The sequence below is a fragment of the Struthio camelus genome, chromosome 1 (genome assembly GCF_040807025.1).
Source record: "Struthio camelus isolate bStrCam1 chromosome 1, bStrCam1.hap1, whole genome shotgun sequence".
Taxonomy (NCBI): Eukaryota; Metazoa; Chordata; class Aves; order Struthioniformes; family Struthionidae; genus Struthio; species Struthio camelus.
The window spans coordinates 151,309,697-151,322,226 of NC_090942.1; the positions used below are offsets into that span (position 1 = coordinate 151,309,697).

General features: G+C 45.6%; 1 protein-coding gene across 6 annotated transcripts; it reads right to left on the bottom strand.

The window, feature by feature from the left end:
* Positions 1 to 1,220: 1,220 nt before the first annotated feature.
* Positions 1,221 to 12,508, bottom strand: TXNDC9 (thioredoxin domain containing 9). Of its 6 annotated transcripts, XM_068924247.1 has the most exons (6): positions 12,299 to 12,508; positions 10,695 to 11,014; positions 7,631 to 7,847; positions 7,145 to 7,263; positions 5,033 to 5,287; positions 1,221 to 2,788 (listed from the first exon to the last, which is right to left on the bottom strand). In XM_068924247.1, exons 3-6 carry the CDS (start codon positions 7,817 to 7,819, stop codon positions 2,671 to 2,673), a joined length of 681 nt encoding a protein of 226 aa, XP_068780348.1. In that variant the 5' UTR covers positions 7,820 to 7,847; positions 10,695 to 11,014; positions 12,299 to 12,508; the 3' UTR covers positions 1,221 to 2,670. The 6 variants fall into 6 exon arrangements, with proteins under 6 accessions (XP_068780348.1, XP_068780357.1, XP_068780361.1 ...); XM_068924256.1 differs by lacking the exons at positions 10,695 to 11,014; positions 12,299 to 12,508 and adding an exon at positions 10,332 to 10,465; XM_068924260.1 differs by lacking the exons at positions 10,695 to 11,014; positions 12,299 to 12,508 and adding an exon at positions 10,202 to 10,308.
* Positions 12,509 to 12,530: the final 22 nt, after the last annotated feature.

A 12,530-nucleotide genomic window follows, 5' to 3' on the forward strand; every position in this document is an offset into this window, starting at 1 on the left:
GTACAGGCTGGGGGCTGACCTGCTGGAAAGTAGCTCTGCCGAGAAGGACCTGGAGTCCTGGTGGACAACAAGTTCAACGTGAGCCAGCAGTGTGCCCTGGTGGCCAAGAAGGCCAATGGTATCCTGGGGTGCATTAGGCAGAGTGTTGCCAGCAGGTCGAGGGAGGTGATCCTGCCCCTCTCCTCAGCCCTGGGGAGGCCTCACCTGGAGTACTGTGTCCAGTTCTGGGCTCCCCAGTACAAGAGAGACATGGCACTGCTGGAGGGAGTCCAGCGGAGGGCTACAAAGATGATTAGAGGGCTGGAGCACCTCTCCTATGAAGAAAGACTGCAAGAGCTGGGCCTGTTCAGCCTGGAGAAGAGAAGATTGAGAGGCGATCTCATAAATGTGTACAAGTATCTGAAGGGGGAGTGAGGCCAGCCTCTTCTCTGTGGTGCCCAGCAACAGGACAAGAGGCAACGGGCAGAAACTGAACCACAGGAAGTTCCATCTGAACCTGAGGAAAACCTTCTTCACTGTGAGGGTGACAGAGCATTGGAACAGGTTGCCCCGAGAGGTAGTGGAGTCTCCTTCCCTGGAGATATTCAAAACCCATCTGGATGTGATCCTGGGCAATATGCTCTAGGTGACCCTGCTTGATCAGGGGGGTTGGACTAGATGATCTCCAGAGGTCCCTTCCAACCTAAACCATTCTGTGATATTCATACATGAAGCTGAATACCCTCTAACAACACACCACGTGAGAATCCTGAGAAGCCACTGTCTGACTGTTTCTGCAGAGTATGTAACTATGCTAGATATGATTTTATATTTCCACAGCTTATTCAAGACAGTTAGGATTCAGAGATGAGTCCTGCTAAGGCACTCTTAAAAATGCTGTTAGGCCAATAGTTTCTTCAATTTGATTCAACGCAACTGGCTACAAAGAAGAGGACTCACTAGTGTATCTAGGCAGTTTGTGCACTGAAAATGAGATCAACTCGAAGCAAGCCTACTTAGAGCATTTAGTAGTCTAACAAGTATTGTTTGTTTGTTTGTTTTTAAAGCAGCTGCTCACCTCTTAAGCCGTTTGTTTTCTGACCAAAGTGATGCCTTAATGTAGTTTGCTACAAATCAAGAAGAGCACATGCAATTTTCTAACAGAAAACTGGATTAGTAAAGAAAAAAAAAAACCCCACAAGACTTAAACCTCCTTAGCTGAAAGAATGCAAAAGTCAACATTAGAATTAAAATAATTTTATTTCAATGTACATGAACTGAAATAAAATATAATTTAACATACTTATAGAAATATATTGCTGGGCTGGCCCAATCACAAGCGTTCTTTGCTACGAGGCAGCAAGACAGACTAGACCCACTTTACTGCTTCTTGGGCCAACTGTATTGAGAGTACCACCTCAAAAGGGTCCTTCAGCACACAGCAAACAATGTTTTTGAAAAAATAAATGAAACTCATCAACTCCTTACCAAAACAGAAACTGATCTTTACGCTGTGTCCTAAGAAAGATCTCCCTTGAAAATTCTCTCCATTACTGAAGAACAGTACAAAGTATGCTGCACTGCATCTAAACCTAACAGGACAAAGTTTCTCCTGAATACTTTTCTCTAGCCTACTCTCTTGTACAAAGCATCTGCTATAAAATTCACACATTCAAAGCCACAGAATTAAACAAACCTCTGAACAAGGTTTGTTTTCAATATTCTTCTTGCTATGTGCTATAACCTGCTGTATCAGCTTAACATGCAGCGTACGTAGATGGTAAAAAGGCATTTCTCTTGACCACCTATTTCAAAATTCACAGAAAGTACGACTGTTTTACAACTTACAGTGCAAGGCAGTTAAGTTACTCAATGTCACCATAAGTTGCTTAAGTGACTTATGGCACCATAAGATAAGCAATCACTTGTTAAAAATGCACAATTTCTGTGCTAATTATTTGTGGTGCTAGTTATTACGTCTCCTTTACTGAGAGTATGATAAGTAATACTTAAATTTAAGAGACAACTGAAAAAGGAACTGATAGGTCTTCTGTCTCCTCTAATAAAAAGCAGATTAGAAAAAAATGGAACTATCAGATTGAAGGATAACAAAACAAAACAATTCTTCATACAAGATATAGTTAAACTGTGGACTCCCTGCCATATGACTTGGATGCTAAAGGGAGGCTAAACAGATTGAAAAAGAAATTCTTCCTCCTTAATTTTTATCCAGCAAATGCTTTCAAGTAGAGCTCCGCAAGCCACAAATTGCTCCAAGTATATTCTGGGAAAGCATCATTAATCGCTTACCCTGTTTCTGCTCTTCCCTACACATCTGCTTTTGGTCAATGAGACAGGATGCTGGGCCAGATGGACCTTTGGTCTAACTTGGTACAGTTATTTTTAACAGTTATTCCAAAACACTTCATAAACTCACACTTAGACAAACTTCATCATTTACCACATGTTATTTAGTTTGAAGGACTCAGATTTTTGATTTACAAATGACTTTCAAAAGAGAAAAGAAAAACTATTTGAGCTGTCTTCTGCTGTGACTCAGTTGTATAAAACTGTATAGAAAAATGAGCATTATGTGCAGATGTAATGAAACAATATGCTTTATAAAAAACATTCTTAGAAATGTACCAAGCATAAACAAAAGATGGTTTACATATACATTTAGCTGTTCTTCTAGTCATCATCAGAATCTGAATCATATTTCTTCCCTCTGATGGTCTTCTTATCCAACTTTGTAAAGCTGGTTCCAAATTTCTTTTGGCTTTGAAAAGGGGGATCCATCAAGTTTCCACTAGAGAAACAGAGTAAGAGGTGTTGATTAAAGACATTTTTACACAAAGATTGTAGCATCTCCAATGAGCTGTTTCTCCAGAACAACATTATAAGAGAATGCAACCCCTACTCCTCTGTAAAACCTAAGTACATAATGCTCTTAAGTACCATTGTGGGGCTGCTGGCATAGCCCATCCTGGGCAAAACGGTCTGGATGAAAACAACAATGCGAGTGTAAATAGCACTTGTGAGTGGAGCCCCAGAAACTCTCTGAAGACATATTTTGCCCCAAACTAGTCTTGGTAAAGACAACCATCTGCCGGATTAAACAGTACCCTGGGAATTACAGAGAGACTTTCGAAACAAAGAAGGAATCAGCTTGAAAAGTATAAAAGCAGCCTAACAAATTGTAACAGAAGGGAGACACCTCGGAGCAGAAACAGCAGAGTCAAAAGCAGGTTTGGCAGAGCTGGAAGTGACCTCACACTACCTCTGGCCTAGGCCAGAGGAACAGCCTCCTCTGTTGGATGCCTGTGCATACTGCATTCCAGCTAGTAAAGTGACTGCATGGGTGCAGCAGAGCGACCCACACCTCAGCGTGGGGCCTTCTCACCAGCATGTGGGCCTGTGGGTTGTTGAGAAGAGCAGGGGTTCACTTAAGCTGGACCATCCACACCTCTCAGGAGGGGTATGCAAGGAGGGGTACCCCCACACCCAGAAAAGGGGATGTACCTTGTAACTAACATAGCCTGTGAGGGGCTTGCATGTAAGTTTGTGTATGCATGTATGAGCAAGTATGTGAGAGATTACAACTTTTTGAAATTAATTAGAGAAAGGTGCAGGCACTGACATTGTGTCTACTGTTGAGATTTATCTGCCGTTTTGCTGATACTGATCCTGAATGTACAGTTCACTGATAGCTGGTTAATTACATGCTGTTAGTAAGTCAATAAACTACTTTGATCCTGATTTCATTTAAACCATATGAACGGAACACATTTTCCCCTCAATACAGTGTGTCCTTTCACCATCTGCCATCTCACACAGGTTGAAGAAAGTAAGCTGGCCTATGAAGACAACAGTGCTGGAACATCTCCTTTTCAGGGAGTCCAGAGAATAGAATATTACATTCAGAGCAGTGTGAAAATGCAACACTTCCACATATATGGAGGTGGCCTAGAATGGATTTCTTGGGCTGTGCAGATATTGTGGATCATTTCTGCAAAGCCAGGGGACCAAACTCAGGCTCTGACAAGACAAACAACCCCCCATTCCTCCAGCAGCTAACAGCAGAATTCAGCATTCTGCAAGTCAAGTAGAACGTAAAATCCTCCCAAACAGGGGGGTGAGCCAATCTACTAATATTTAGTAAATTCAGTACAACCTAGTATAAAGCCACTAAACATTGCTATCTAGAATATATATCCAAGCTGTCTTTGACTCCTCTGGGTATTTGCTTGTTACTGAACTGGTGTGGATGCTACCATTTGTTCTGAGTTATAAAGTTCTGCTTCAGTCTTTTCACTTGAAGTTCAATAGCTGCTAAACTAAATGGAACAAAGGTTTCTTTGCCTTTTTAAGATACAACAATACTTTCTGCTAAAATTTGGAAGTTAGGCACTGAAATAAATTCAGATAATGAAGTTTAAGACAAGGAAGCCAAAGACATTCAAAACAAAACAGCAAAATTTCAGTAAAAAGATGATATTTAAGCACATTAAAGAGCAAAGCAGAAAGGTCTGGTAAGTGATCCTGCTGTGAAGTTAGGCCACCATGATATGACACAGCTAGGCAAATAGTTTATTTGCACTTTGCTATATTTTTCATTTAAAAAGTCATATTTAAACTGCATCTTATTCCATAATACCTATATGTATATGGATTTTTTTTTTCTTCACTGAAGTGGACTAAAAATGCTCAAACTTCACTGCATTGCAACTGTGACACCTAAGCTCCTATAATTTACACTGACACGACTTAGACTTTAGGAGCGGCCACAATAAGCAGTGTAATTACTCTATATACCTCATGGCAAGACTCATTTATTTTTATTACTCCACAAGAAGGACGACATAATGCTCATTACAATATCTCAATATTATGCCAAAGAGATACTCTTTTCTCTCCCTTGCCAAAGTACACGGATGGAGTAAGTCGCTTGTGTTTCAGGCATACATCATATCAGTCAAAGCTACAGACTCTTACAGATTCATCATTTGCAAGCATGTTCTCCTTGCCGTATATCTGAAAACAGTTTAATTACCTGTAATTAATTATGTCTGCACAGCCTAATCTCCATTCTAAGGTCTCAGTAGTGAAGTCATCAGTGTTACCAAGATCAGTAAAGCCAACAACATAGTCTTGTGTTTTTCCATCTTTTACTAGTGCTAGAGTGGGAATTACTTTGATGCGCAGTCTCTCACACAAGAATGGAGATTTTTCAGCATTTAATTTCAAGAATTTTGTCTCAACATGCTTTTTTGCCAGTACAGTCAAATGTCTGTCCATTATTTGGCACCTGTGAAGAAACAAAGTACATAAAATGTTAGAGTCAGTAAGATGAAGAATATATTTTATAAAAAGTTAAAAAGGAACAATAAAGAGCTATTTCTATCAGTCATGTTAGTTCCTCAGATCTGACCTTCGTAATTAAGAATTCAGTTCCAAGAGAAACTATCTTTCAACAGTAGCCAGACGTAATGACGAATAGGATAAGAACCTGGAACACCAATATCACACAAATACCCGTCCATTTCTCTCGTTTTTCCTAATTATGCCCACAGACATGTGAAAGCCTATTTCTTGAGGCCTGCATTTATTGAAATGTTACAAGAAAGCCCCCCAAACTCTTTGACTTCTATTCTCCCTGCAGCCTTCTTTCTAGTTTCACTGCCTGGGAGCTGGAAAAATTTCTGCATAAAGCTCATTATGTCTTCAGAAAAGCACTGTGAACACAACTCCACAACCGAGATGTAGTAACTGACTGTACAAAACAGATTTGTGCACGCTGCTTCAGTGGTGCTTAAACAAAAAATATTTCACTTTCCTATTGCAATGGAATAGCAGTGAGCATACAATTACTCTTTCTCAGATGACGGACTATAACATTTACTGCTCAAAACCCTTGTCAGACGGCGTAGATTTGCAGGCTCATCATCTGGAATCTCCACTTTTTGGATTATCTCGAGTTGTTTGATTGAGCTGCATGAACTCTGCTACATAACCATCCTTTAACTCAAGGGGAGAGCAAAGAAGATCAAAAAGCTGGAGTAGCAAGGATGAAAGTAACAGGATGTTGTGGTTGGTAAACCTGACACACTACTCTCATGTTGGCTGCCACTTTCTCTAAAGTTCTTTCTCCCTTTTGATTCTACAGACAATACTGGTAAAAAACAACCAACAACAAAAAAAACAAGCCTGCTCTAAACGTCTAAGTTTTGCACTAACATTTGCACAAACACCATGGAGAAAAGGCTAGCCAAATAACTAAACTACTTCAATTATTTCTGAATTCAAAATTTTAACTTAGAAAATGTAAGGCACAGATACATCATTTCATAATCTGAATTTGACCTCTTTCAATTTCTCACCATAAGGCTGTTTCAGTTTACACCTCATAAGCTGGAGAGAACATAACACCTTGGAAAAAAGAAATAGGACAACTGGCTTCTCCAACAAACAGTTTATTTTGCAACTGCTTTCTAACAGAATACATTGAGGTAGACCCACCCAAGAACAGCCTAGCGTTCAGAACTTCTGAAACTCTGCCAAGGAAGTGGGAGATCTTATTTTAGGTTCCTATTCTGAGTCAGGATGAGCATACTTGGATCTAGGTCTCGCACATGCTAGATAAGTGCTATAATCACAACAGTACAGGCACAGAAGGAAAGCAGCTGCAACTAGTATCCACAGATTCTTTCAAAGTCAAAAGGTTACATTCTGAAGATGCCTGGAAGGGTGTTTGTTTGTATCTCAATTTTCATTTGCCAAAAGCATCCAGCATATTTTAAGTCTGGATTAACTGAAGTGATCTTCTTAAAGTTGCTGCTCTGTTAAGACACTGCTTTTCCCTAATCACTCCCTCAAATTAAAATCAGTAACAAAGCACAGTAATCTATTAGCGTCTCATCTTTTGAAATAAAACTTAAACGTTTATAATCTAATCAACTCTGTAAGAGGTTAATCATTGTTAAGTCATGTCTAGATTAAATAGAAGGAAGAAGAACAAATCCCATGGAAAGGGAGTAATACTTGGAAAAATGAAGGGATTGAGTACTCTTCTTATAAAAACAGATATGTTCTTTCAAATCCTTCAAATTTTTTTTTTAGGTATCTAGAAACAAAGTGTTTCTTGAGCATAACTTATTTACTATACCTGAAAGTTGTATCTCTGTAGAAATGGCAAACTACATTTTTACTTTCTTTGACTTCTTGGAAAAAGTCTCTCTCACTCGGGATTTCTCTGTATTCTCCATGTCCTTTTGAAAGCCACTCCTTATGGAAAACATAAAAGCAAATAATTAGTAAGGAGTTAGTGCTGCATCTGCCATGCAAGCTCTACTGCTTTAAAAAACACGGTAAAGATTACAAAATATGTTCATAGAGATCTTCCATTGAATTAACAGAGAAAACATTTTTTTAAGATGGGGGGCTTCAGTGGAAGCCCATTCATACAGTAATATTCAGAAGGAGAAACAAATTACTTCCCTCCCATTACTTCTGTTTTCAAAATACACAAATGCCACTACGCTAGTATGAGAAGAGGAAAAAAATTCTTTCAGTCCACGTAGACAACTTCCTGAAGATTTTCAGAGTCCGCTGTAACGTACACATCAAGAGTCTATATTACTACAAGAATTACTTGTTTCTGCTGCTGGGCCTTTTTCAGTGCTTCAAGCCTCCTTTGCTTAAGGCGTTCCAATTCATCTTCATCCATTTGGTCCAGTTTCTGCATTTCAGCATCTAGATGTTCTTCCACTGCCTTGGTAGTCTGAAGTATTTCATTCTCCAGAACTTTTTGAAGTATTTCAACAGAGGTATCAGCAGCCATCTTTAATTATACCGTGAGCTCTTCAGAGCTGTGAAAATAGTGATACATTTAATTAATATTTAAATGGACGCTTTTGATTAAAAGCCTGATCTCTCTTACTCGCAATTCACACTGCAGAGAAACAAAATGCTATCCTATTTAAAGATAACAGTAGACAGTCGTTTTCTGTATTGCAAAAGCCTTTGGAAAATACTTGCAGAATAAACACACACAGCAAAAAGGATTCTAGTCAAGTCCTATTCTCTCAGTCCCACGATCAGCTGTTCAAAGTGCGCAGGAACCTCGAACTACTTGTTAGTAGAAAGAAGTAGAATTAATTAGTTCCAAAGGGATGCTCAGTCTGAGCCAGATCCATGCATTAATTCTAATCACATCACCTGGTTTCAGAATATTAATTCAGAAAGCTCCAAATTGCTTGGAGGAGGCATAAGATGCATCAGAACAAATCTAAGCAAGGCTCAGTGCATGTATTTCCAATAGTAGTTTAAATTGGGATTAGTTTAAGTATCTGCTGTGTATCAATATATTTAAATCTGCATTAACACTCCTCCCTCCTTAGCCATAGTAGAGAGACAAGGAGCTCAACAGCAACTGCTTTAGGCTAACACACTGCTTCAACTAGTACAAGAAGACTGCTATTGCAGGCACTATCTATAGCAATCAGGGAAAGGATTTAAAAAACCTCAACAACCACTACCTAATTGCTGTGTGAAGAAATATAGCTATAGTCATTTTCTGTGAAGTTTTTTTCTCCTCATAAGAGGCTTCAAATGGCACAAAATACCAAGACTGGGGAGCAAGGAGAGCTGTAGGAACATAACTGATTGCTTTCCCCAATAAACTTCCACCTTCCAATACAAACAGCTATCACTGTAATGAGTGACAGTTTGAAATGCACAACCACCCTAATCAGATCCTTAACCTGCAGGCCATGGATCTGATGTGACAACTTTGGGTTCCAGGGTACTCTTGGCTACATTTTAAAAGAGCCAAACTAGCAGTACCATTGGCTTTGTAAACACCTTGCATATAGAACCAAGAACACATTATAAGTAGCAATGGGCAAAACACCAACAACGTGGCAGTACTCCAAGTTTAATGCAACATCAGCAGTACTAGCCTACTGCCACACTCTAGATGCGCCAGAGTCTGGCTGGTTCTGATCTGCAACACCTTGTCTTCAACCCCTCTCCCAGAAGCTACTAACTACACATTCTCTCCACTAGCCTTTCCTCTCCCTCTATGTTATGCCATCCATCTGGGGATATTAAAAAAAAAAAAAAAAAAAAACCTTACTGGCAAAGGCCAGAGGCCACTGGATCTTCAAGAAAGGGAGGGAACTCTGCTAAGTTAGGGCAAAAGGTGTTGTGTCCTCCATGCAAGCAAGAAGGAAAAGGAAAAGCAACCCCACACTGTGCTATAATCTCCACTGCGGTCTGAGATCTCCAGAGGCTGGTCTCAGCTTTCCAAACTGAGTAAGCCTGGGTGGTAACAGGTGTTTCATATGCAGCCAGGGCCCCTCGCCTACAACACCACTGACTCGCCCAGCGCCCGGCGCTTCGGTGAGCACCAAGGCAGCCGGAGGCGCGGCTGCCAGCGAGTAGTAGTCCTCGCTCCACCAGAAAAGGGTGCACTCGCCTGCCCGCCCCGGAGCCCTCTGCGGGCGGGCTGCACTGGGACAGTCCTCGGGGCCGAGACAGGACGCCGGGGGCCCGGCCGGCGCCAGCGGAGGGGAGCAGAGCAGGCCGCGCCGGGGTGTGTGTGTGGAGCGGAGGGGGGAATGCGCAGGCGCCCTGCGCCTCCATGGGGCCGTTACAAACAACGGTGGCCCACCCACCCGGGGCGCGGCCGCCCAGCTCCTGACAAGCTCGCCCCGCCGGCCACAGCGCAGCCTTCCCTCCCCTCTCCTCCGGCCGCCGTGCCGGACCCACCGCCCCCTTCCCGCAGCCCGGCACGAAGGGTCGATGCCCACAAACGCAACCATCGCCGCCGCCGCCACTCACCCCGACCGCTCCGCGCCCGCTGGTGCCGCCCGGCTGCGTGCTCGGCTCGCACACCGGCTCCGCCCCGCCCGAGTCTCGCGAGAGCCAGGAAGGGGGACGCGAGGACAGAGGGCGGACTGTGGCGTGCACGCGCACGCAGAGCTTCCCGACGCTGTCATTGGCTGTGCGACGACGTGCCCCGACCGCCGCCTGCGCCCCGTGCGGGTGCGCATGCGCAGCGCCTTGGGGCGGCCTCTCGCCGCTCTCTACAGAGAAGCGGGGTCGTGTATCCGCCCCTCGGGAGGGACACGCTGGGGCAGAACTTAGCCAGGGGCAGCTTCCCCCCCCCCCCACCAAACCGAAGCTCCTCCTCATAGGGGCTACCTCTCCCGGTACGCACTGCGACTGCCCTCCCTCGGCGGAGTACACCTCCCGGCATGCATTTCCCACCCGTGTCTCGTCCCCCTGGCAACAGCGCCCATCCCGGCATGCACAGCGGCTCTCTCCGCTTTCCCCCTCCCCTTCCCCACCGAGAGGAGACGCGTCTCGGGGTACAGCGCGGCTCCCTTGGCAGGCGGAAGCAGTGATTCTCTAGGCTGCTGGCCTCCAGGCCGCACGCTGCTCTGGGCAGGGCTTTGCCGTGAAGGGGCGTGTCTCCTGGGGCGGGGCGGCCTCGCGCCGGGGCGGTTCGTTGTCTCGCGCCGCGGGGGGGGGAGGGCGGTGTAATGGCGGCGGTGTGCGGGGCCTATTGAAGGGGGAGGCGGGAGGCCGCGTTTCTTCGGGGTTTCATCTCGGGGTGACGGTGACTTTGCTCAGGGCTGGGCGTGTGGGGCGAAGGCGGAGCCGCGGAGGGCGGCGGCGGGGCTGGGCCCCTCGAGCGGCGCTGTGATTACCGGTAAGGGCCGGGCTGGCGACGGGAGGGCTCCGCCAGAGCACTGAGGCGATCTCGGTTAGAAGACGGCTGTGTTTGACTAGCCGGGGCATGTCATGCCTTTGTTCTTCTTGCCAGTACAGCAGACGACTTACCACAGCTAAATAATGAGCTATTAAAATGTGTAAAAAAAAAAAAAGTGTTTTGCTTCCTTGTTTCCTGGATCTCTGGATTCGTCAGAACTGGAGCATGTTGATGATGAAAGATAAGGCGGAAAGATAAACTTCTGGTCTTATCTGTAGTCCACTGTGGCTAAGGGTGAGAGATGGCGATGAGCTGTAGCTGTATAAAGGGAGAAGGAAGTAGGAAGCAAGGATTTTAGGGAGTAAGGCAAGGTAAAGGTCCTGAGACTGAAAGATGAAGAGTGAGGCTTGTTCGGGCCAAAAAAGGAAAAACTACTACCATTACTGGATAATGACAATAACAAAAATGTGCCACTCTCAGAGTGTATTAGATGGCTCCATGTCTGTGATTACTGCAACAGATTGGTGGTCTTTCTGCTCCATCTTGCTTTGCTATTGAGGAGTTAGGCCAGGAAGAGAGGGGGTTGCAACTGGGAGCCCCTGTATCATAATATACACATTGGTTTTAATATTTGTTTGAATTTACTGATCTTCTAATGCACAAGTGGTACTCCAGACTCTCTTGTAAGAGAGTGCAGCACCATTTTAGTTCTAGTGCTATCAAGTGTTTTGGCAGGAAGGAGGAAGAGCTTTGTACAACGAGAACGAAGGCAGGAAACATCGTTCTGCTGGTGTGGTCTCGCCGCCATATCTCCCCGGGCTGGAACCTCTGTCCCTGGCACTGCTGTTGACTTGGTTTCTCTGAAGCTGAGCTTGACAGTCAGTTTGCCTTTGTGCTGAGCTGTGAAACCTAACTGCGCCTACTCTGACCCTCATTTTGGCTGGAGGCCAGTCACCACAGTATCAGATGGTGGACTTTAGTTGTTTACAGTTCAGCTCTGGTGCGGGGAAGTGGCAGGGATCAGGGACGGGCAGAGCTCTGCAGAAGGCTGGGAAAGAACAGCTTGCGTTTAGAGAGAAAGGGTAATAATTATACCAGGCAGTGTCCATGAACATGCCTCACACTAGAATTATCATCCAGTAAGTGGCCCCCATATGCTGTCCCAGCACACCCTAAAAGCTTTCCACTTAATCTCCCTGCTTTTTCGGTCTGACCTAGCTGTCCTGTTTACCCCCAGATAAAAGCTTTCCGACCATGTTCCTTTTATCTGGGCCGTTCAGTCGGTTTTCACGGCCAGCCAGGACAGTCCTGTGAGGCCTTGTGGGCCTCAGGGCAGCCCTCTGGGGAGACAGCAGGGCGTCGGGGAAATTGCAAAGCCGGGGCATTACTCAAGTCATTCTCCGGGGCCGTCGGAAGACCAAAATGGTTGAAAACGAAACCAGTTTCGAGAAGCCAGTGCCTGCGAAGCCCCCAAAACAGGCGCAAGCAGCCGGCAGCCCGCAGGGCGTGAGGCGACCGCCCGGGCCTCTCTTCCTGCCGGCACCGGCCCTTGACAACACCCTCTTGGCGCCTCCGGGGCACCCCCCGGCCCGGACTCCTTACCGGCAGCCGCCTCTCGGGGCCCGAGTGCGGCACCTCCGCCCCGGGCCGGGCCGGGTTAGGTACCGGTACCGGTACCGGTACCCGCACCCGCCGGCCCGCGCGGGGCCGCCGGCTCCCACCTCCGGCCGGCGGGGGCGCTGGCGCGCGGAGCGAGGGGGAGGGAGGGAGGGCGGCGCGGTGCCGGCGGCCGCTCGTCGCGTGCCGGCGCGCGGCAGGCCGGGAGGGCGCGCGG

Coding starts and splice junctions, on each gene's coding strand:
- TXNDC9 (XM_068924247.1), bottom strand. CDS start 7,819: ATGGCTGCTGATACCTCTGTTGAAATACTTCAAAAAGTTCTGGAGAAT. Junction 7,264..7,630: donor AGGCCCAGCAGCAGAAACAA/GTAATTCTTGTA, acceptor GTTTTCCATAAG/GAGTGGCTTTCAAAAGGACA. Junction 2,789..5,032: donor GCAGACATAATTAATTACAG/GTAATTAAACTG, acceptor CTGTTTCTCTAG/TGGAAACTTGATGGATCCCC.